The sequence below is a fragment of the Chaetodon auriga genome, chromosome 22, assembly GCF_051107435.1.
Source record: "Chaetodon auriga isolate fChaAug3 chromosome 22, fChaAug3.hap1, whole genome shotgun sequence".
Classification (NCBI taxonomy): Eukaryota; Metazoa; Chordata; class Actinopteri; order Chaetodontiformes; family Chaetodontidae; genus Chaetodon; species Chaetodon auriga.
Window position 1 is genome coordinate 11090456 of NC_135095.1, and position 24795 is coordinate 11115250.

At 43.4% G+C, this 24795-nt stretch overlaps 1 protein-coding gene across 1 annotated transcript; it reads right to left on the reverse strand.

Annotated features, from left to right (window-relative positions):
- Positions 1–1907: 1907 nt before the first annotated feature.
- Positions 1908–14995, reverse strand: wnt5b (wingless-type MMTV integration site family, member 5b). Its single transcript, XM_076722655.1, has 7 exons — positions 14859–14995; positions 14602–14765; positions 13548–13635; positions 13196–13355; positions 9454–9746; positions 4215–4373; positions 1908–4121 (listed from the first exon to the last, which is right to left on the reverse strand). The coding sequence occupies exons 2-7, from the start codon at positions 14715–14717 to the stop codon at positions 3822–3824; spliced, it is 1116 nt and encodes a 371-aa protein (XP_076578770.1). The 5' UTR covers positions 14718–14765; positions 14859–14995; the 3' UTR covers positions 1908–3821.
- Positions 14996–24795: the final 9800 nt, after the last annotated feature.

The window sequence follows — 24795 nt, forward strand, 5'->3', positions numbered from 1 at the left end:
TTATTATGAAGTCTAAGCTGCAGGACAGCTCCAGCTCACCAGACACACGAGGAGACAGAAGTCAAACTCCAAGGTGACAGAGGTGGCTGAAAAAAGTGAGAATTTTTCTCAGTAATAAGTGCCCCTCTAGGGAAACTGGGAAGGAATACATTTAGAAATCTTATCCCCCCAAAACCCTTTTCTGAAGTAATGTTGCTTTAACTGCTTTTTGTTAGAATGATGCAAAATGTACAAGATTGACTTAAGGCACAAAAGCTGCAGACAGACTGATGGTAAAGTCAGCAAAACCTGCGGATGCCCGAGCCAACTTTCCTGCTACAACACCACGTCCACACTCTTCCCTCTGCAGGAACTGTAAAAAAAAACTGCTACGAGTGCATAAGAACACGCCTAAAAGCTGGTTTTATATGGAGAAAAAAAATATAGCCTGAAACATTCTCATAAGAGTCACATGAAAGAAGCATAACCTGCATTTTTGTTTGTTCCTTTCAGACATGAGAACATCCAAATTAGCGGCATCACAGCAGCAGATGGCTGTCAGGTGCAAAGGATTAGTGAAACCACCGGGTTACACTTTCACCGGTCTAATCTTCAGTAAGCACGTGCACGTAGACACACACACACACACACACACATACACACACACACACACACACACACACACACACACACACACACTACTATCAGACACACATTAAAGCATCAATGGAGAATACATGAATGCAGGTCTATGGAGGAATAATCATCGGCTGCAGTTTTGTGCGGGATGAACCTTAAACACACACTCCTGTATCAGGTGAGGGGATTACACACTGACAGCCCTGTAGGTCAATCATGCTGTTCTGGTCAGTGGTCTAATTGAATTAACTGTGAGCAGCTGAAAGTAATGGGATTGGTAATCAGGGCGCTGTACAGACCGTCTTTTGCCATGACTGTGTGCTTGGCATTTAAGTGCTAAAAGTTGTCACAGGCTGTTTGGCTGCTGGAGCATTTCACAGAGCTGTAGAGAAGCCACACTGATGGTGCCGTCAAGTAACAAGAGCGCCTGAGTGTATATGACGTAGTTTGAGATGCAAACAGAGTTAAAAGCAGCTTCACTTAAGGAACAGAGTCACTGTTTGTCCATCAGATGGGATCAGAGCTCTCCAGGAGGAGTCAGATAACACAGAGGGACACAGAATGACAAGAACAAGCAGGAATCATCATCAGGAATGAACACAGTTAGGCCTAATAAAATCACCAACAAGGTTACAAACATACATATTTTACTTTTTTCATGTGAGAAAAACAATACATATATAAACACAATGCAATGTCGTATTAAAGCATGAAAACATTCTGCTCATGTCAGCACCGTAATACTGATTGATAGAATTGATCAGCATGGGTACATATGTAGTTTTGTCATTTTAATTGAGCTAAACTGCACTCATTGATCATGAATAACGGGTCTGCTCAAGAATTTAAATGTAAAGATAAATGATGGATGCTGGATTCAGTGTTTGGGGAGTATTGTTGTCAAATAAAGCCAATTTTATTTAGGACAGGAGTTATCTCAGGGCACTTCATACAGTTTTCTATTGTTGTTTCGAATAAGTATTTCATTGAAAAAGTCCATAAAATTAAAGGGTTGTTCCGTAAAGTTATTTCTACTCCTCCAGAATAAGTGAGTTTAAGCCACCTAAAATACATCATACTGTATAATTACACATATCTATAAGCACTGATTGAAGTTGTGTTGTGCCAATTTAGCACTTACATTTCAAGTGTACTCAAGTGGTACTCAAGGACTACTTGAGTACCACTTAAGTTTACTTGAATGCAACAAAAATAACACAAAGTGTACTTAGTATGTTCTTCAAAAATGACTTGCTAAAACTATAATTAGTGAGATGTAAATGGTCAGACATGCAGCCAGCGCTCTGCTCTAGATTGGTGTATATTAGTCCATTTAGTTTTATCAATTGGGGATTTTTTATTCTTTGTATAACTTTGGCATTGTTGCAGTAAATGGAACTACTGTAAGTCAAATTCTTGCATTGCTTCCCGATTTAGCAACAGCAGCGTACTTTTCCGAAACAGCCTCTAAAAGACGGACTTGTCCGCAGATGTGGGGGAACAGAGTGAAAGTGTTGGCCGTCTCCAAAAGAACTGCAGCAGACTCAAAAACAGAACAACGCCTCATTGTCGAAGACTAGTTTATCAAAAGAATACACAGTAATGCTCATGTATAAAACATAGAAAACAGAATGAAAAACAGTAATAAAATATACCTTCTCTTCTGATCTACTACTCTGTTTTAAAGTAGCACGTAATAAATTGCAGTCCTCTGTTTTTCCACACGCTCAGTCTTCCCCCGTCCACGCTGTCCTCTCCACGTTCGATCGGATCACATCAAACTCTTCCAAGAATCTCACCCCAACCCCTCCAAATTGCAAAAACTCATGATTAACTATTAGAAAACGTTAAATTGGTGGCACAAGCGCCAAATTGACACCACAGGGCTTTTTGTTGACTTAACAAGTTGCATAACGACATGAGATGAAGAGGTGCACTCGCAGTGAGCGTGTCTCTTAGTGCGGGTTCATTAAGGCGGATACAGCACATTAATCTCACTAATGGAGGTTTCGCTCACTTCACTGTCAGATGAAGGTCATGGAGCCGGAGCTGCTTGTTTAAACGGCTGCGGTTGTCAAGATGGCGGCGGCCGGTGAGCCTCATTAACCTGCACGGACACACTTATCAGCTCACAGGTGCTGGAAATCTGCTCTAACAGCAGTAGTTACAGAGAGACGAATGGACAGAGTGTGTCCTGGGAGTCGTCGTCCTTTTTTGGCTTGAAGATTAAGTGTCTTTACTGCTTTTTCATGCATTTTAAAGGGAACTCCACACTTGTAGCTGGACTTTCCCAATCAGCTGTGCGGCTCCTGCCAAATTGAGCTTTTTCCCTTTGTCTCTATTCCCTCCATTCACCCCCGTCCTGTTATGCACCTCCAATAAGTGATTCCTCTTCCGCCCGCTCTCATCCGTCTGTTTCAGTCTGGACTTTTCTGCATTTCTGGTGCACGCACTGCAAGTGTGTTTCTGCAACGTCAGCACAACTCACGTATGCTAGAATTACTCTTGCATGGTTAAAGGTCAAAGGTTCTTTGAAACAGACACGTTGACAACAATCAAATGGCTTCAAACTCCAAAAGGGCTGAGTTTTATGGGTCCAAACTGTGCCTTGGGTTTGTTCGAGCCTCTTTAAATAACAATCAGAGTTGTATGTTTATTTATTACTTAATTATATATTTATTTCTTCTCTCATATCTTTGTTATCACACTAATCGCATGTGTCCACCTTTCCAGGATCCAGTTGTTCCACTTTCTGGGTCCGTTTATCCTTCACGTCCTTCTTTTTTCGTCCATTTTCGTCCCTCTGTCTTCCCATCCCTCCTTCCTTCGGGGTTGTGATCAGGATATTATATAGGACAGCAGAAAGTGACAGGAACCTCTGCTGAAAAACGTCTTGTCCAAAAAGCAAGGAAGAAATCACATTACTCCTTGCTTCCTATCCTCCCATCCATCTGGTCTTTTCCTCTGTCTATCTCTACATCACTGTGCTAAAAAAAATAAGGCCACACAGCTGTTATGCAGCTTCTGCCCTTAATGAGAAAAGGCAGGAGGTTTAAAAATGGAGGAGAGAGGGAAACAGAAAAATTGATTTTGTGTGTGTTATTTTATCCTGAACACAACCCTGAAAATTCACCCTCTCTTCTTCCATCCGTCGCTCCTCTTCATCTGCTCTCCCCTTCCTCCCTCCCCAGCCCCTTCCAGTGCTATTTACAAACAAACTGGTCCACGAGCGTCGTGCAGCGTTTGCACTTGACGTAGCAGCACCAGTGGAACTTGCAGTGGCAGCGCTCGTGCTTGTAGGTCTTGAACTGGTCGTATCCTCGGCCGCAGCACATGAGCTCGCAGCCGTCCATGCCCTCCGAGGTTTTGTTGCAGAGGCGGCCCTGCGTGCCCAGCGAGCCCGTGGTCTCGTTGCGGAGGCAGTAGTCAGGGCTGGGGTCGATGTAGACCAGGTCCTCTGGGGTCGGGGTGTTGAAGCGCTTGTCTACCAGCTCCAGCTTGCCCTGATAGGGATGAAGTGCAGAAAGAGTCAGTTGGTGTAAAGATTTAGGAGTATTTTGGGGGGTAATTCTGTTCAATGGCACTCAGTTTAATACCTTGCGTCCAATGCGCATAGCAGCCGCACTGTCATATTTCTCCTTCAGGTACTCGCCAACACGCCTGAAGTCTGCCAGCTGGAGCCAACAGGTCTTCAGACTGCAGGAGCCTGAGACGCCGTGACACTTACAGGCCACATTCGCGAGGTTATAGACCGCCTGGGAGAGAGAAAAAGACAGATGTTATAAATTTCAATAAATTTCAACTATAAACATTAAAGTCACATTAAAAGCGACATAAAAATAACCAGCTGTCAGTCTTTCTTGCAGCTGTGTACTTTAAGGTTTAGAAAGAGACATTTCAGTGTTAGCTTAAGTGTTTGGTTAAGAATGAGTATCACATATAGCACAAAAAGACAGTTTTTTGCTTGACTTCCTTGAAAACCAAATGATTATCATGTAATAAAAGCACCATCTTGCAGAATCTCTGGGCCAGTACATTAAGACCCCTGACACAGTGTGAAACTCGTTGGGCTGCAGATAAACTATATTTGCTGCTACGCTGCTGCCACCTAGTGGTGAACATGTGTAACCACTCCCTCCCATCAACTACTTAACAAAATAATGCAGAATAAATGTGTTCAACAGCCTGCCACTCAAAAAGTCAGGGGTAATCCAGATAATAGATATTAAAATATTTAAATAGTTTTAGTTAATTCTACCCTATAAAGCCAAAATGCAGTTAATGCATATTTGGCCAAAGTTAAGACCAGAATCTCACCTTTCGACATTCTCGGCCTTGAAAATGTGTAATTTCAGTGAAAACAGCACATAAAAATACAGTTACAGTAGCTAAATGTCAGCTAAATGGCTAAAAGCTAACTATTCTGGCTTAGCAGAGCAGCCTACACCACATATGCCTTTGACTGATGGAAGTCATGTGATTTGCTGTAGTTTAATAGAGGCATTACCACCCTTCTACCCCTCACTCAGCTCAAATCCTTAAGGCTGCTGCTGCCAAATTAAATGGGAGGAATAAAAAGTGAATAATGGCTGATGGGACAGAAACTGCATGTAAGATCCACATGTGCCAGCTGTGCGTTTAAAATATGCACTGCTACACCTCCCGAGGCGCTAGAAATATCTTTATACAGCAATAAATCTAGAAAGTCTCCTGTCTCCGGTTTTCTGTTGCCATTGTGCACTGATGCAAAACCCTCTCTTGTTAAAATGTGCAGTAAAAGAGATATCCAAAAGGGAAAAATGTAAGAATAAAGGATTTTTGCTCCATATGTGCTATTCTTCTTCTACTCCACCAAACTAAAACAAACAGCTGACTGAGAATAGGAGACAGAGGCACTGTGGCTCTCTTGTAAATCAAGCATCCCACACATAGAAAGCAGTCATTTTAAATAACAGTTGTGAGAAAACTATAGGATGACATATTATTTGTTTAGCTATAAAACCAGTAGCTTTCAGTGGAATAGTCCTATAATAAAGAGATCACAGAGCAGAGCCGTTCATCTGATATTTTTGACCTGTTTTCATGACACTCGGCCACAAATTTCTCTCATTCAAATAATTTTAGACGTGTACTAAATGTCTAAAAATATAAACATAGTTCCCATTAAATCCTGCCAGTATTTCCTCATGAAACGCCCTGTCTTAAAACAAATAAACTCCAATTTGATCTGCAAAAGGTTTGCCTTTGTCTCAACATTAAGAAGCACTTTTTTAACATATGGGTATGTTAAAAAAAACAGATTTATGGCCCTTGCAGCAGTGAACTTTAGGGGGCGCCCTTCACCCACACAGCTTCACCCTGTCAGTCAGGCAGCCTTCGAGGCACATACCCACCCCTCCTCGGCACACACGTGTATTATACCATGTGCTGCGTCACTGATCATGCCTTGTGTTGTGTTTGCACCACAGCCGGAGCCGCACACGCTCTCACACTTCAATGGCTGATTGCTGAATCGACTATATTCTGATTTTCCCTCCCACAGATGAACCGCTCTGCCTCTTCAAATTGCCTGATCCCAATTACCTTCTCACCTCTGTTAACCCCTGCATCCCAAACACCCCCGACCCTCAACCTCCCACCTCCCACCTCCTGCTCCCCTGTCCTCTACTTTACTACCCAGCAGGCATAACTCTCGGCACCCTCCAATCCTGCGATTTGACCCCCGTGACCCCCGCAGACAGACACGGAGAGCAGAGGACAATGACATCTTGTGAAGGTAGAAGCCTTGTTTTGAGGGTTTGCGGTGGAATTCAAGAGCGACGACCTGAAACAGATCTATTTCAGCTCATTTCTAACTTCTCTCTGTGTAGCCTTTTCTGTCATTACTTATGTTTTCTGTACTTTATTTCACTTCCATAACTGCTGTTATTTTGCACATTTCCTGATTCATTTATTTGAGCCACATCCTTCCAGTGGTGTTACAGAAACAGCTCATCATCATTAATATTATTATTGCAGGCTGAAATAACCTCATGCTGTCGAATCTAACCAGGCGTATACTGTGTGTGTGTGTGTCTGTGTGTGTCCAGCATCATACTGAGCTATTTGGTGGGTCGTGCCTGCTGGGCGCAGTGACACTGGACCTGATGAACACACACACACTAACACACACACACGGGCAGTCATCCGTGGTAGAGACACGGTCTCTGTGTCAGGCACAATAGGTTCTGCTCAGACAGGGTTAGGGGTTAGGAGCCGTGTGTGTGTGTGTGTGTGTGTGTGTGTGTGTGTGTAGTCATAGAATGGGGCAGAAATAGAGAAAATAGCCCACCCTTTGTGACAGGATAAGCAATGAATGAGGAGTAAAGATAGCCAAGAAGAGCAGCATGTTGTCCTGCCTGATCTTCAAAGGGAATAACTAACAACAGTTTCTTGGATCTGTATTTTCATACTGTACACAGTATGTGTAAATCCATCTGTCTATTACTATTTCTATCTATCCCCTGTTGCTCTCCCTGAAGTTTCTTAACCTTTTCTGCTGTTAACAAGTTTTAAGGAAGTTTTTCTGTATCTGAACTGCAGGTTCACATGCTGTACAGACTCTAAAGCCCTCTGAGATAAATTTGTGATGCAGCCGACTTCACTGCAGAAAAAAGCCTAGAAAACGTGTCGCGGCGCGCAGCATAAAACTCCTGATTTGTAATGAAATGCTTCTGCTTATAAATCAAACGGTAACAAGATCATTTTTTGAAAACGACATGAGGGCGCTGCATCGGAACAAACCGAGGATCAGCCTTTAAAAAGCTTAAAAGAAGAAGAAAACGTTTTTCACACACTGTGTGACATCGCCTTACAAGTTGTCTGTATCTGCTACTTTGTGTCACATTTCTGTTGAGAGCAACATTCAAGCCTAAAATCTAAAACTTAGTAGCTCTACTGCAACAACAAAGAGAAAAATCTGTGTGTTTTGTGCATTATTTTGTGCCATTTAGATGAATCTTTGGGAACAAACATAAGATGTTCCTCTTTTGTTATGAGATGTTCGGTTTCCCAAATCAAAAGGATACGGTCTGGTCGTTTTGGCGACAAGCAACAAAGTGATCCACAGGTCGACGGATGAATCTGGAAGTTTGCATCTGTGTTCAGAGCAGAGGCGGCACAAAGTGGCCTGTTACTGTCCTCAGACTGGGGACGGACATCGAGTTGTTTTGGTCTCTGTGTGACAAGCCCGGCCTCATTTGATTTGTGTGAAATGGAGACAGTGGACCTAGGTGGCTGTGTGTGTGTGTGTGTGTGTGTATGTGTGTGTGTGTGTGTGTGTGTGTGTGTGTGTGTGTGTGTGTGTGTGTGTGAGTGTAGGTCTTTTGAAATTCGGGGGAGTGTGACGGAGGTCCATCCCTCACCCTGTGTCTCTGTCTCCAGACGCTTGTACACACAGGCACACACAGACGACCATGTTGTCCGCCTTCTACACAAATCAAATGAAGCTGAGCGCACACACACACACACACACACACACACACACACACACACACACACACACAGAAACACACACACACAGCGAGCGGCACGCCCCTGTCACCTCGACAAAAGCCCTGCGGTTTGCCTTGTTCAACCAAGCAAGACAAATCCCGCTTAGGACAAACCAGCGTGTCCACGAAAGAAAGAGAGAGAGAGAGAGAGAAAAAAGAGAGAAGAGGGGATGAAAAGGAGGAGAGAAGCTGTCTTCCTCTCCTCCTTTTCATCTCCCTCTTCTCCTCTCTTCCATTTCGATGGACAGACAACAATAAAAACCAGGGATCAAACAGGAGCGAGGAGGAAAAGTCATTCAAAGGAGTGTGTATGTTACAGAAAGGCAGAAGGACTGTGTGCGTGTGTGTGCGTGTGTGTGTGTGTGTGTGTGTGTGTGTGTGTGTGTGTGTGTGTGTTAATACAAAGCAGTAGATCTGTCTCTCTCATACACTCTCCTATAGCCCCAATGGGACCCTCAGCAGAAACACAACCTCTCCAGACCCTCACCTTTGACCCCTGATACACACACAAAACCAGGCTAACCGTCTCTCACACAAATCAAATGGAGCAGACACACACACACACACACACACACACACACACACACACACACACACACACACACACACACACACACAGCGTCTCTGTCTTGCAAACAGCTTAAACAAAGCTCTTCTAACTGAAGATAAACACATTCTCCTGATCCAGTGTGTACCAGAACGGGCAAATGGACCTTTTACGAGGGAGGTGTGTGTGTGTGTGTGTGTGTGTGTGTGTGTGTGTCTGTACAGCCTAGTTGAAGGTGAAAGGTTTCGTTTAGTGCACTTTTTCTAATGCTCTCCTCACCTCAAAGCAGTTCCGAACCGCTTTAGCTCCAATATCAAGGTTGGAGCTACTGATCTTTGCTGTACGGCAAGCAGAGTGAGCCAAAATCCCTCAGAGACCATCCATCAGTCTTGCCTCCTTGTACAGTTTCCCCCTCTGACACCTCATCAAACAATTTCATGTTATCATCCATTGTGCTGCTGCATTTATGTGACTGTGTGAGCTGTTGTGTGTGTGTGTGTGTGTGTGCGCGCGTGTGTCACTGCGCTGGAATGTGCTTTGACCTGGTGACCTAGCCAGACTCCAAGGGCGTTAGCAGTTATACCATTTGGACCCTCCCAATAAATAACTTACCCACACACACTCACAAATACTGCCAGGTCAGGCAATCGGGGGCCACCTCGACTCACACACACACACATTCCTTGCAGACATACAGATGTAGTATGGGGCCCTCTGAGCTTAGGCTAAGCCTCAAGTGTGTTTGGTCTGCCGTACCTGTCTGCCTGCTTCGTTGTTCTGCAGGTTCATCAGTGTTCGGGCGTGCTCCGTGGAACCGCGTGGGTAATTCTTCTCTCTCTCCCTGGCGTCCACGAACTCCCGGGCGAACCGGTAGCCGTAGTGGACGTTGTCGCCGCAGCCGCCCCACAGCCAATCGCGCGGCAGGTCGCGGGGTCGAGCGGCACGGCTGCAGCCGCAGGTGGAGAGCTCGCCCTCGCGGCACGCCCGGCTGATGGCGTTGACCACACCGGCCGCGCTGATGGAGTAAGTGAAGGCCGTTTCCCTGGAGCCTGATGGAGAGGAGGAAATAGATTCCATATTAGGTAATGCTAACATCAGCATGTCCGGTGATGACTTAACATACACACACAGTAAGCTATGTTTGGTCACCATGTTTTTTATTTAGGGCTGTGCTTAAGGTGTGTGTTCAATGACAGGAAACACGGGTAACTGCTCAGGTTAACCCCCCAACTCTCTCACACACACACACACACACACACACACACACACACACACACACACACACACACACACAGCAAATAGCCCCACACCCACTTCACCTAACAATGGACAATAGCTGTGATTTGGGGCTCTAACTCTGTACCTGGTTAAGCTCAGTAGCTTTAAATACCAGCTCAGTGACCCATAAGACACATGCAGCCTTTAATGAAGTAAACACTTCGGCTTTACCTGTCCTACTAGTGGACAGGTAAAGGCTGATGTTAAAGGCTGATTTCACCCAGATTAAATCATATTCTCTCACTCTCCTCTGGAGGTATCTTGTATTTTATGTGTTCAGGCTGAGTGATGCATGTTTTTGAGGTGAACTGAATCATTTGTGGTTCTCACAACAAAGAAAGCAACTTTCCACAAACAATGTTCTTTTTCTGGATAAATACGTTGCTGCTAAATGTTGAAATGTTAAAATCTTGCATTTAAAAATGTACTTAAGTTAAAGTACAACAGTACAAGCATCAAAATATACTTTATACTTATATATGAGCCATTTTAGTATCATATATATTCTATTACTGATTATAATAGCGATGACTTCAATGTTGCATCTGATTAAGTTGCAGCTAATTTTAATGACTTTATATACTGCTGTTTAGCTTCACCTGTAATAATATATATCAAAATGTATTGGCTGATAGTTTTATCTTTTTGTATTAAAAACCTGCAAATTAACTAGTTACTAAAGCTATTAATGACATCTAGTGGAATAGAAACATTAAGTAGTGAAGTACAATTACCTCAACAATGTACTGTAGTACGGGAGGATCTGGGCTAACATCAGCAGAAAAACTCTAGTTTTGGAATACACAGAGCCTGCATGTCTATTCCACACATTAATACACAAACCACTTAGAAGAATGAAGCTGGTGGTGGTCTGACAGGTAGGAGGTGGAGCTGAACATTTGCATGTGAACAGCATCGAGCCTTGTGGTATTTCTGGTGGAGGCTGCATTTACAGAGACCGCAGTGACGCTTCATTAGATTCAAATTCAGAGTTTGACTTTTTGTAGGGTGAAATTTCTCCCTTAAATGGACGTTTAGAGTTCATTGGTCTTACAAATAATAGTATTTTTTTAGTGTTAAATGACATTCCTTAATTTTAAATACCAACTTCGACCTCATATTTGCTGCTATATAATCTGCTTTTCTAATGTTTTAATATTCCTGTAATAACACCTTGTTAGCGGTGGGCGGTTGACCTCAACTGATCTGTGATATTTTATCATAGTTAAAGGTCTTTCACTTCAGATATTTGACTATTACACTCATTCATTCTCTTTTTAGGCTTTATTTTTTTTTTAAACACAGCAGATGAAAAATCAGCCTTTTAAAGTAATTCTAGCAGTTTTAAGCATGTAAACAATAAACCAATCTAATAAAATGCATGAATAAATGCTGTCATTCTTATTTATTTATCGTACTTAATGTAAGTATTTTCAGCAAAATGTACTTCAAGTATGAAAAGTGGCAGTACTCATTGCGCAGTAAAAGGCTCCCGGCACAGTCTGGAATCAACAGGGACCAGCAGACAGGCCGGTCTGCATGCAGAGCTGAGGCGTGTGAGCTCTTCATTCAGGTTTTAGGAGCATCAGGATGCAACATACAGATTATGCAGCAGGATAAAGAGCCGCTCAGAGAGAGCGAGAGCGAGTGAGGGAGGCCGACTGGTTTATGAGTCCGCGGAGGCCAGACTTCAAATAGCAGGTCCGGATCTGCCGGCTCGGTGTCAGCTCATCAGCGCATTTCAAAAGAGGAGCCGCGGGACAATGGACCGACTCACACCTCCGTCTAAACCTGCACATACACTGACTGTCAATAGAGAGCCGTGCAGGCAGAGAGGGCCGGAGACAGAGGAAGAGCAGCAAACACCTCGTCTGACTGCCCGCAGCGGATCTGACACGTACTTGTTGATGAGAGCTTTCCCACATCGCCCGCTGGGCATTAGACGCACATGATACTGATCCAGGATCTGCGCCACTGCTGCATGTTCGACCACTATGTTTACATTTTGAAACGTTATTAAACTCTACTGCGTTCATTCTTAGCACAGTTGACTATTTTTTTCTCTTCACTGTATAGTTTTTACGCATCTTCGCTTTTCCATTGCGCATGCGCAACGTGGAAACGAGCGGTGAGCGGGTTTTCGCTTTCGGGCAAGACGCTTCTGCGCAATTTCCATGTACAATCACAGTCTTTTTTTCTCGCTAGTATGTAGGCCAATGAAATATGCTAAATATTACAATTAACAGGCCGAATGTACTCCTCCTGTAATCCTACAGACTAATGTTGTGCAGAACCAAATCTAGCTTTGATGCTTCAGCCCGGATCCTGAGTATTGTAATGACTGTAACACAGTGATGTGTTTTCTATTGAATCTGTATTTACCCTGTATGGAGTTTAAGAGTTTTTGAATGTCACATCTTCTCACGACCTTGTCCTTGTCCCTGACCCTCGGCTGTGTGATCCATGTATCAGCCCTCTCTGCTCTGCTATAGATTCAGTTTTAGGCTACTGTCCAACTCATATTCCTGTGTAAACCATGACATGTGATACAGAGTGGTATTATTTCAGCCTGTTATTTCACTGACCTCACATGACCCCGTCTGTTCTGTCAAACATTCAACACCCTGATCTGCATGAGCCGTCCAAAAGCTTGCTGTGTGAAAGGGACAGTTCACCCCAAAGTCAAAAACACATCCCTCTTACCTGCTGTGCTGTTTATCCATGGAGATTGTTTTGGTGTGTGTTGCAGAGTTCTGGAGGTATCGGCTGTGGAGAAGTCTGCCTTCTCTTGAATATAATGGAACTGCATGTATTCTTGATTTTGGGGTGAATGTGTCCAATCAAAGTGAAACAAAGAATGCAGTAACATGACTGACTACTCTTTTTATAACTTCTTCTGCCATCCCTTGTTTTATATTTCAAAATAGTCAATAACACAATGCACCAGCTGCCACTGACAGATCTTTCTCATTTGATCAAGAGTCATGAACGCTGCCTGCAAAACAACGTTCACAGTGACGTCTGAGACTTTGCATGCTTGAATAAATCACTACTTTTTTTTTGTTTGTGTGTAATTGTCTTAAAACAGATACATTGACAATATCAAATACATAATATTAAACTTCAGTGGGACCTCCCATCACTCTCAGATTGATCGACAGGTCTTTTAAGACAAGGACAACCTTTCCTTGCTCTGTCTCTCATCCAATTTTAAACTCACCGATCTGCATGACCCGTCCAAACACAGACGTGTTGTCCACAGTGCTGCAGTTCCACCTCCTCTGCCTGAACTGGTACTGGCACTCCTTGATGCCAGTCTTGGCTCCGTCTCCGATGTAGACCATGTGGTCCTGGTACAGCTGGCACAGCTTCCTCTGGCCCTGCAGACCACACAGCAGCGCAGGAGAGATTAGTGGAGATTAGCACGTTAATAGTTTGATACTTACGTGATCCCTGTGGGGAAATTCTCCCCTTTATCTCCTTAGAGTCGAAGTACAGAAGAGGAACTGTGGGAGGATCACTTTTGTTGATGCTGTAGAGCCATGAAAACCCCCAAAATAACAGGAAGTTACCTGAGAGAGACCAGACAGCTGACTGCAGAGAGGCTGAGCTCCGATGATGTACATCTCTGGCCGCTGGATCGGGGTCAGAGCTAGTGACCTGAGAGACAGAGGCCATATTTAGTCTACATTGAAACCAGTATATGCTATCTGTTTAACTCAGAGAGAAGTGGCAGGATTTCTGTGATCTACGACTCCCTCTGAGAGGAGGCTGGTGCTGTGGAGGACAAAGTTCAGACACAAGTTTATTGGTGCGACTGGCCTATAAAGTGTAGATAAATAGACTTCTCTGGTGTTCATCTCTGCTAACACTATAGTCATGTGTCCTTTCCAGTCCTTTTTTTTTATACATTTTTACTCACTTTCACTTTAAAAAAAGGCAATCTGTGCTCAAACACAGCAAATATGACTGGCAGAGGCGTGCCCTTCCATGGCTGAAAAGACTCTCAAAATGAAGGGACATTAAACTGTGTGAAGATGGTTCCTATGTGAAGAGCTAAAGGGAGATCTATTCTAAACCATCTATTCAGATTCTGCATAAACTCAGAGAAGCATCCACAAACCTGCACACACCCTCCACCACATCGCCACAAAAGGAACTCAATAGCACTGTCGCATGGTGTAAGTCAAGAACAAGCGTGGCTAATTGACGGGCCTATAGGCGCAGCAGCAGGCCGTCATGCAGCGCCATTTGGGGTTCAGCCAGGGTAAATATTGTGACAGAGCCTTCACATTTGTTCCATTCACTGGAACATCACCCCCAAAAAACACACACAGGCACAAGAGGGAACGCAAAGTCTATAGTTCACATTTTTTCCATTTGTCATCTTATCTACAGCAGTCGGGGAAAATGATATGAAGGATACGATGAGAAAGTTAACTTTTGGAAACACGTTTTAAAGCTGGAATAAGACGTTTTATAACAAATAAAACTCAAAACAATAAAATCTGTCATCAGTGGCGCTCCAGGGTCATAGTTCATCCGCCTCTTATACGCCACCGCACTACTGAACATATCCTTCAGAAAAGAAATCAATGCGCCACCAGTGATCAGTCAGTCACTCACCACCATGAGTTGGCATCCACCAGCAGCAGTTGGGAGCTGCAGGCGAGGAAGGCGGCTGCCAGCAGCAGATGTCGCACGGCACCGGCTCGCCTTCTCCGGACAGGCCTGTTGTCCATGGTCCGCCGCGTCACCGCCTCACAGCCGGCGCTGGGCAAAGTGCTCCGCTGTTGAGATATGGGCAAAAAAAAATAAATAATAAGCAGGCGCCCTGCTCACTCCTGTCGGGTGTTTGGATCTAGACCCAAAGTCCAACTCACGTGTGTTCTGTGTTTTTGTCCCACTTTTCTTTTAGTCCACTTGTCTTTCACCCTGCTGTCCTTTCCTTCCAGCCTTTACAACTATAAGAACGCTGCCATTAAAATAAGCAGAAAAAGGCCAAAAAGTAGTTTCCTCGTAGCTTCTGTGAACAAGAGTCGATAGTTGGTTTGAGATTACAGCATTTTCGCCAGCAGAGAGGTCAGAGGCTGCCCGTGAATCCAGCTCACTGGTACAAACTTCAAGGCAAACTCGTGCGTAAAAGGGTATCAGCTGGGGTTTTACGCTAAGTGCGAGGCTATTTCTCCCTCTCTCACTTGTCTTAAAAATAAGACAAAGCTACGATGTGAGCAACGTGACCCCGCTGTTGTCTTCTGGAAAGATTAACACGATTAAAACGCTAATTGGGCAGCAAAGCGACTATTCCTTTCCCTTCCTGTCCCTCACAGCCGCTCCACATCTCTCTCTCTCTCTGTCCTTCTCTTTCGCCTACACCCCTCCTCTTCTCACCCCGACTTCACCTCAAACCCTCCCTCCCTCTCTGGCCATACATTGCGCGCGCATGAGGGTTCATCAAATGGGTATCGGACGCGTCAATGTTGAGCCAAAAGAGTGGAAGCACCTGTGATGTTGCATTCAAATGCTTTAGAGGTGAAGTGGGCGAAATCAGTAATGGGGAATTATTGACTGTGCTGTCCATCATTTCTGACCACTGATCATTACATGATCCTGTTTATGTGCCATATTTAAGTTGACGCATGCAGTCAATAAAGTGGGTAAAATACGGAGAGGGGAGTGTTTTAAAGTATAAAATATAACTGATAAGAGGAATGAGAATGGGCCACACGAGTGAAAGAGGGTGTGGAGAGACCCTGAGAGTTCCAAGAGAGAGCGATGGGGGCTGAACGTTTTGCAAAACCTCAATCAACTTCCAAAAAAAAAAAAAAAAAAAAAGTTCACGCGCGTCAAATTCCTATTATTGGCTGAAGTGAATAATTTGTTTGAATAAAAGGTGAGTGCTTCCAAATCGTCTAATCCCCTCTTCTTTGGTCTGAGAAAATAAAAGGCAACACAATACCCCCCCCCCCCCCAACACACACACACACACACACACACACACACACACACACACACACACACACACACACACACACACACACAGGCGGTCAGGACTTCTGAAAAGTCCTGGAGTAAAGAAAAGGCGTGTTGAAGCGAGCGCTCCTCAATTCATATCCCGGTCAAAGACAAACTGCGGCTGGGTTGGTGGGCGGTGAACCTGCGGAGGAACAGGCTCTTTGATCTGACTCACTGCTTCTCAAAAGAGTGCGTCCACAACCAAAGGTGGACGCAGGGGAGATTTGACCAGGGCCTCCAAAATCCGAGGCTCTAAATCACCCATCAGTAAAAGAAGCTTGAGACTACTCGTTTTAGAAAAGCCTGTTTAGACCACTAAGAGAAAAAGGGTGATCAAGAAGGTCACCAAGTTCAATAATAGCCGCAGAAGTCAATACCATGACAAATTACGCAGTTATTCTCCTGAAACGTGTTCATACAAATGACACAATAATACACCAGTTTTGCCTTTCATTGATCCAAATTTTGCTTGCGTAAAAACTTCGTCGAATGGAGCATATTTATGACATTTCTAGACATTTTGGGTGTTTCCCACGGACAAAAGTCACTCTGAAGGCCTAAATGGTTTTATTCTAACATAATATTTCGTTATGTTTTTAATCTTCTCATTCATATTCAGTTCAAACTCGTATTTCTGTGGGTGTTTCTCGCAGTGAAGAGTCGGATGTCCCTCGTTTCTGCATGATAATAGACCCGAAGCAACAGACACAGCGCACCTTTCATCTCGCGGGGCACCTAAATACCCCCCCCCGCACACACACACACACACAGCTCCACAGCTCTGTGAGGTGATCTAACTGGCTGCCTTCAATATACATCTTGATTGATATTCTGCTGTGGGCGGGTCAAAGTCAGGTTGAGCGAGTGAATAAACAATTACACAATGAGACAGGATACATATTGGGAAACAGAAAGGTAATTACAATATGTGACACCACTAAAACTGGTCCAACCGATCCCCCAGTAAGTGACCCGGAGGCTGAATTCAATGACTTTATTTCCACTTTACATGTCGTCTTCCTCTTCTTGTTCTTGCCGTTTCTAGTCAACTCCGTCAAGAGGAGGTGATGCACCTGGTGCGGCCAGCAATGCTCGTGGAAATGCTGAGGAGTTACTGTGACAACATCGCCCTCATGTGGTAAAATGTGTCCCTGCATAACTTACTCAAGCACTGCACATAAGTACCATTTTGAGGTACTTTGCTTGAGTATCACCACCCTATTCCATTACATTAACTTGATAGCTTACGTTATTTTGCAGATTCAGATAATTAATATATAGAAAATGAATCAACTTTTACTTTCAGTACGTACTATATTTATATTTTGATGCAAATACTTTGGATTTTTGCTTAAGTAAGACTTTGAGTGGAGGACTTTCATGCTGTAGTACTGCTACTTTCACTTTTGTAAATGCTGTGGATAATTGGCACCTTAATGTGTATTTTGGAAGTTTTCTTTCCACTAGTCTGAAAGAAAACATGTTATGGAAGCAAAATCTCAAAACTGACCAATGCATGAGAGAATGATGTTTTTGTCTGTAGTGTCGGGCCTTAGGGGAGACGTGCATGAACAGAGCCAGTGGCAAAGCTTGTCAGTAGACGCCAGTCTCACCAGAGTCTCTGCAGTGCACAATAGAGGGCACTGTAGTACACTTAACAACAGGGCTGCTGCTGATTGGTCTGTCATTATCATGAGTCACTCTTGTGTCCCAGCCTTTCATTAAAGATGGACATTTCCGCTGGGGACGTTGACGAGGGAGGTTAAACATGGACGCTCCTCTGTGATACAAGATCCAAGAGCAGAAAGAAACACTGGACGCTGAGCTGAACTGTGTTTGATCACAAGTTTTTTAACATCCAGTGTTGAATTTCAACATTCTGGCTTTCATGTGATGCACAACGTTCCTCATTTTGGATGCACATTAAATGTTAGCACCAAATTGATGTTTGAGGACAGTGGTGGAAGAAGTACTCAGATCCCTTAATTAACAGGCACTGCCACATCTGCATATTTAAACATAAAACCTCAGAAATCATGCAATATGAAAAAAGAATATTGTTTTAATGAAAATAATCAACTGGGGATGCTTCGTGGTGATATAAAATTTGTACCAAATTCACCTGCAGTGTCTTTCTTTTTAATCTAAAAGTGTATGAAATTATACAATACATATATTTAAAGGCCAGTTTCTCAAAATGAGTGTTTTCTCACACTCTGAGCCAGAAATCTCCACTTCAGAAGCACTTAAACACACCGAACGTCACCACTTTTATTTCTATCTAATATATTCTGAAGGGTTTTACAGAGAGGTTCGTTCATAAATCATTCATTAAAAAGTTGGCAAAAAAACCCTGTTTTTTTATTATGTCTGCTGACAGTACTTTCTGATTTATGGAGTGATAAAAATTCCCCCTGTCAAAACCTTCGACTCTAATACGTCAATAAAATGAGGCAAGAATTCTGAACCTGGCTTTATTCATAGTTCAGATTTCTATTCTGGAAACACAATAGTGCATATTTAATAATATAAAGCCTCATTCCACATGTCTAAACATAACATCTCAGAAAACGTATAACATAAAATATAATTGTCTTAATGTAAGTAATCAGTTACTGATACCTATCAGTTAAAACTCGTCACCCTGTTCACATGCACTGCCTTCATCTTATGAAGGGCAAAGTTTCCAATATTCTAACTTATTAATATTCCTGTTTATACTGTTGATGCTTCCCCATTCCCAGATGATCTGTATTTTGGTTGAGACATCTAAGAGCCAAATTTAAATAAATAGGTTTCTCCTCATGAGGACTCAGCTAATTAAACCACACTGATTGTCTCATCATGTGGGAGCTAAAGAGAAACAGGCCAACAGCTTATTCTGGGACATGACCCAGAGATTCAGAAATACTGGACTGCAGCAGCCACACTGCTCCGGTTAGCCGGTTTGACTGGTAACCTGTGATGTGCCTGTTGAAACACAAGGAGGAGCAATTCAGCCACAGTACACGCCACAGCTAAGAGAAGGGGGGGTAAATGAGGCAGGGAGGGGTGAGGGCACGGAGACAAAACTTGGACCTAGTGAGATGAAGAAAGGAGGAGGAGGTGGGAGCGAAAGCAGAGAGGGTGAAAGAGAGAGGGAGTGTCCAAGTAATGGATACACAGAGACAGAGAGAGAAATAGAGGGAGCGAGAGAGGACTTGTCCCCAGAGGATATGAGCAATAGCCATGCAACAGGGAGCAATGCCTGAGAAAGTCGGCAGCTCCTCTCTGGATTAACGGCAGCCTCACTTTTTATTGCCTACAGTGCCAGACTACAGCGAGCGCAGCAGCCAGCTCTGTCCTGCAGGGAAACCAGCTGCGGTCGGCTGATGAGCTCTGAGCTGAGCCCCGTGGAAGCTGCTCGAGCCAAAATGCTGAATATTAATTTCTGCAAATGACTGTCACTTAAAAAAAATTGATCACCCCCGAGTTAAAAAGACATAAAAGAAAGTGGAGAGAGCTAACACAAGGAAGCGTCCTAATTTTTGCTAAAATGTTGACATTTTAAGGCAGAATTAGGCTGATTTAGAAGCGGCACGTTTACCCCTTTTAAGGTACCTGCTCATGGCAGATTTTACAGGAAGAATTACACCTGTATCCCAGATCCCGAGCTGCTTTCTCTGACACATAAAGATGCATCAATCAGGCTGAACCTGAGCCTCCTCCAGATGGGACATTCAGACGTTCACGTAGTTCTCTGCAACTTCGAGGAAAACATTTCCTGGCTTGTCAAAATTTAGTCCCCTTCCCAAGAAAAAAGTGGTGGGGGAAGCATTCAGATCTTTTGCTACAGCAGAGGCAGCTATACAGCAGCATAAAAACACTCCAGTATAAGTAAGTTATTCTGCACAATTGGCAGAATTTACTTTGAGATTCAAAAGTAAAAATACTCATAATTCAGGAAAATGGCCCCTGTGTCTGTGATACTGTTATACATTTTCTCATTACTCATGCTTTAGTGTATAAGTAGCATTTTACTGTTGTAGTTGATCAAAGTGGAGCTACTATAATGTTGGGTAATTTAATGTATGACAGTGGACTGCAGTTGTATGAGCTCATTCTGTGTATTGTATGCAAAACCTGGATCAGCAAATAAAAGGTGCATTATTTGTTTAGTAGGAAGAAACATAAAGTATGAAGTATCATGGTATAGAAATCCTCACAGTACAAGTACCACAACTTTAAGTACAGTGAGTGAGTGTACGTACGTTCCATCACTGCCAGCACACTGTAAAAAGGAGTGGTAAATATGTCAACTCTAATTCAACACATGCTGTATAATCCATAATCATTCCCATCCTACAAAGCCACCAAACACATTCTACCTGCTTAATAAAGGGTTTACAGCGACTTTTATTCTGAAATTCATTCTTTAAATATATGGTTTGCTCTCTGTGGTGTCAGTGACAGCAATAAATACATTTTCATCACCCCTTCGTTTTTCATTTTCATCACCCCTCTCTCTATTTCTCTTCAGAAAATGTTCACAAAAGCAACAGACGCATGAGCACACGCCAACTTTACGCAGACATATGGACGCGTTTGTAAGAACCAAAGAGCTCCAAACTACAAAGGCAACCACAGAAAGCCCACGGGACGATGAAGCTACCTGCTCCGCTCGCTGTGGACGAGCCTCTCTCTCTCCGTGTCTTTGTCTCTCTTTCTTCAAGCCCGTTACTTCTCCAAAAACACACATATGTACACACACATGTGCGGCAAACAAACTGCCAAACACAGCTGGCTGCGGGGAAATTTACTGCTCATCGCCCTCACACACACACACACACACACACACACCCGTGGGGGAAATGCAGTGGGACTTGGAAGCAGCTGAGAGGGGCTTTGGAGGGGCCTTGTGGTTTTATATGTGTCTCTGTTTTTTCTGCTTACATGTGTGGTTGCATGTTACGACTGCTCGTGGAAACCCATCCTCCTTCCCTCTCTCCTCCCATCTTTCCCCTTCTTGCGTCCCCTGTCTTCGTCACGCTCGCTCTCCCCTCTCCTCTTTCACCCGCTCCGTATCTCCCCCCCGACTCTGTCCATCTCCTCCCTTCTTCCCTCCATCCATCCTTCTGTCAGCTGGCAGAAGATGAGTCATGCCTCTAGCTGGGAGGCTAAAACTCTCCCCCTCTCTCTAAATATATCTTCTCTATACTTCTCCTCCCCAGTCTTTCTACGTCTCTTTCTCCCTCCTTCTCCCAGCCTCTCTCTCTCTCTCCGCTCTGTATCGCCATCTGTTTCTCCACGTCTCTGCTTTGTTCTGTCGCTCTTTCCTCCTTCCTCCCTCAGTTTCTCTCTGTCAGTCTGAAAGTCAGATTCATCAGCCATTTATGCTTCTGTCTTCCTCCTCTCTCTCTCCAGCAGGGCGCCCAGCTGTTCTCATACTCCCTTGTCTCTTTACCGTGATGATGTGAACACATACTCCTCTCTTCACTCTCCCCATTTATTGCACATACAGTCACATGTCTATTTGTTCATACAGTCCACAGTGTGTGTTGTATGTCTGGAGTCCTTTTGCTCTATGCCGCCAAAGGCATATATTCCTATAAAGTCTGTATATAGTGGCTATACCTATATTTATGCTTTCTCATCTTTGCTTGTTTAATTTGCAGTATATTGTAACGCTAATTTTAACTACAAAAATGTGACATGTTAATGCAATTTCCTTGTATAGTAGATGGCGTTAAAGTTATCTTCTTAACCTGTGATTAGTCTATTTTTGGCGAAGGGACAGCTAACTTTCTTGTCAATACTACAAAGCTAAGCTAATGCCTGTTAGCATCCACAGCCAAGCTAACTTGTTAATAGGCGTGGCCACTGCGCTAAAGTGAGATTTGGTGGCTTTTGACAGTAGCTACAATGGCCATTTGTGATATTTACAAGATAACCTTACACGATCTTATGTCATTTCCCAAGTTTCTTGTGAGTCGGTTGCTTTAAAAATACCATCGTTAGGCAACCTGACTGAGGAGAAGTGAGCGGGAATACACTGAACTTCTGGTGAGTTTCTGTACGTTTACTCTGCTAACACTAGCTAACATTAGCCACAATAAGCTTCTGTTCATTCATTGATAAAAGGAAGATTGTGATGTTTTTTTTTCTAAGTACTGTAACACTTATTCAAAACTCTGGACTGGAAAGCTTGAAAATGTATTAAATGGACATTTTTCTTTCTCAGTCTCAACTTTTAAACAAACATGGCTCAGAAAAAATGGAAATTTACATCTGCAACTACAAGAAAATGGGCAAACTCCACCTGCCGAGGAAGCTCATGTGTTTTGACCAAAAGCTTCAGAGCAGCGACTTAATGGACCTTGTGGCTCATCATCAATCAAGCACATCCACTGTTTTTAGTGCTACAGCCATCAGATGTTTCAGTAAGTAACTGCTGGTGGGTCTAGAGCCCAACTGTAAGTCACATGATATAAATCTGCATTTCAGTGGGCTGTTTGTAGCTAATGGCAGCGGGTTACACACACTGCAACTGCTGGAATCCTGTTGCATATGACTAAGGCAGATGTGCAGCATCTGCCTTAAGCTCTTGAAATACTGATATGTTACTATGATATGTTATAACCATCATCCTGAAGTGCTAAGAGGCATTTTAGTGGGATGGAGCTACCCCACTTTTCATTTGGTTGAAGAATATAGTGGGATTCTAAACTAATAAATCGGCCCAGACCGGCCACGTTTGGCACCTCAGAGGACATAAAGCAACTGAGAGAGCTCTGGCTGGCCTCGTTTGGCACTGGACTGGAACCCTGGGACAGGCCAAATCCCTGATCGGGAAGCCCAGGGAGAAGCCACTGAGGCTGGGCTGGATGCCCTGATTTCCCCCTGGTGCCCTGGAGCTCCACTGGTCAAACTACACTGGTCTCCTGATCCCTTCCCTGGAGAAATTAACACACGAGCACACAAACATGTAAAGGCATCAAGATCCGTCTTCCTGTCTTTCCGCAGCTCTCACTATTTCCCAACTTTTGGTGACTTTTGCTAAATTTTGATTTTATACCATTGCTTGTGTGGTAGTTTCTCACCATAGAATACATCTTTAGCAGTTTCTCCATCTTCTCAAATCTCTCCCTTTTCAACCCACCCTCAGCTTTGTCCCTCTGTGTCACAAACCCAATGATGTCATGTTTAATTCAGACAAAAGCTATTTAGTTTTTTTTCCACCTCTTTTGCCGTACACTGAAATCACACATACAAATACATACATAACACACAATTTGAACTATATAAACGTAGTCTCTAGTAGACTTACATAGGACAGTCAAATGTATGGTTGATTTATTTTGCAGAGCATTTTTTTATGTGCGTAGAGATGTTCAAAGGATTTGACTCAAAGCTGCTCTTGGCACTTTATTGGCCCCGGGCAGCGGCGGGAAATACCTGGAAACTCAAAGGATTAAATTACTGTCAAATATGACATCAATAAAATGCACACTTATGTGCATCTGGGGTGGGAATGCAGCCGATGAGTAAAAAAAAAGAAAAAAAATCTGACAGGACTGATGAGTAATCTTTCCCTTGATGCTTTGCTCACTTGCTGCTGTTTGTGCATTTCATTCAGCATTGTTGATATTTCATTGTGTTTTCTGAGAAACGTCTAACAGGAGTTATGACTCAGACCTGTCTTGGTCATGGGTGCTGGTCTCACGCGGTTTCATCCTAGGTTTCCAGACTTCTGGAACAGCGAACGTTATCTGGGTCTGATGCACTACAGTTGAGACGGTACGAGGCTACTGAAAATGCCAATATGTCTCCCAAGATAAATCACACAGTATATGGACAAGAATAGAGTCAGGGAGTTATGATCCAGCCGACACTGCAGCAGTTTCTAACCCCTTAAAATGCAACTTATTCCACTCCGTCTGATAGTATCACATATACAGTATACTCGGTATCATATAAGACATTTACACTGAGTTGACGAGGTAGATTTCCAGTGGTGTGGTCAGCCTCCATACATCCTCACCTGGATTGGAAAGGAAGTTGCCTGATTTGAAAGTTTTCAAAATAAATTATTTATTAGGCACATGTTCTCAAGTACTGTTATATGAGGTACTTGTACTTTACTTTATCATTTTCTGCAACTTTATCCTTCTACTCCACCACCTCTCAGCGCTAAAGATTGAACTTTTTTCTCCACGACATTTGTCTGACAGCTTTAGTTACTTTTCAGATCACAATTTTTCACACCCTTCCTGTCCTGTGAAAACCATGCATCTCCAGTACAAATGTAATACTTGTGAGAAACTTAAGGGAGGATTTGATTGCAGGACTTATACCTGTAGTGAAGTAATTTCACAGGGTGGTATTGCTACTTTGAGTTAAGTAAAAGGTCTGAATACTTCTTGGAACTTCTGCCTCACAGTCTTAACCTTAAATCAAATGCATATTCCTGAATGAATCATGAGGGTATGACACAGGTGACACCCAAACAACATGGTGAAAACGTAAAACAGACATCCCTGAATGATACTCTGTCTTGGGAGAGGACTCAACCATTGTTTCCTTCAGACTTGACCGCTCTTGGTCTCACACTTTGAACTCGATTGAAGGGATCTTGCCGACTAATCTGCTGACGGCACGTGTGCGTCCACATCAAAAACCCAGCCTCGTGCAATTTCTAAGATAGAAAATGAGCTGTTTTCCACCTTCGTGGTTTCCTGCACAGACGCAGACAAACCAGCCAGATAAACATACACCAGCACGCACACACAAAACAATATGCGGTCCATTCATGCCAACAGATGACAG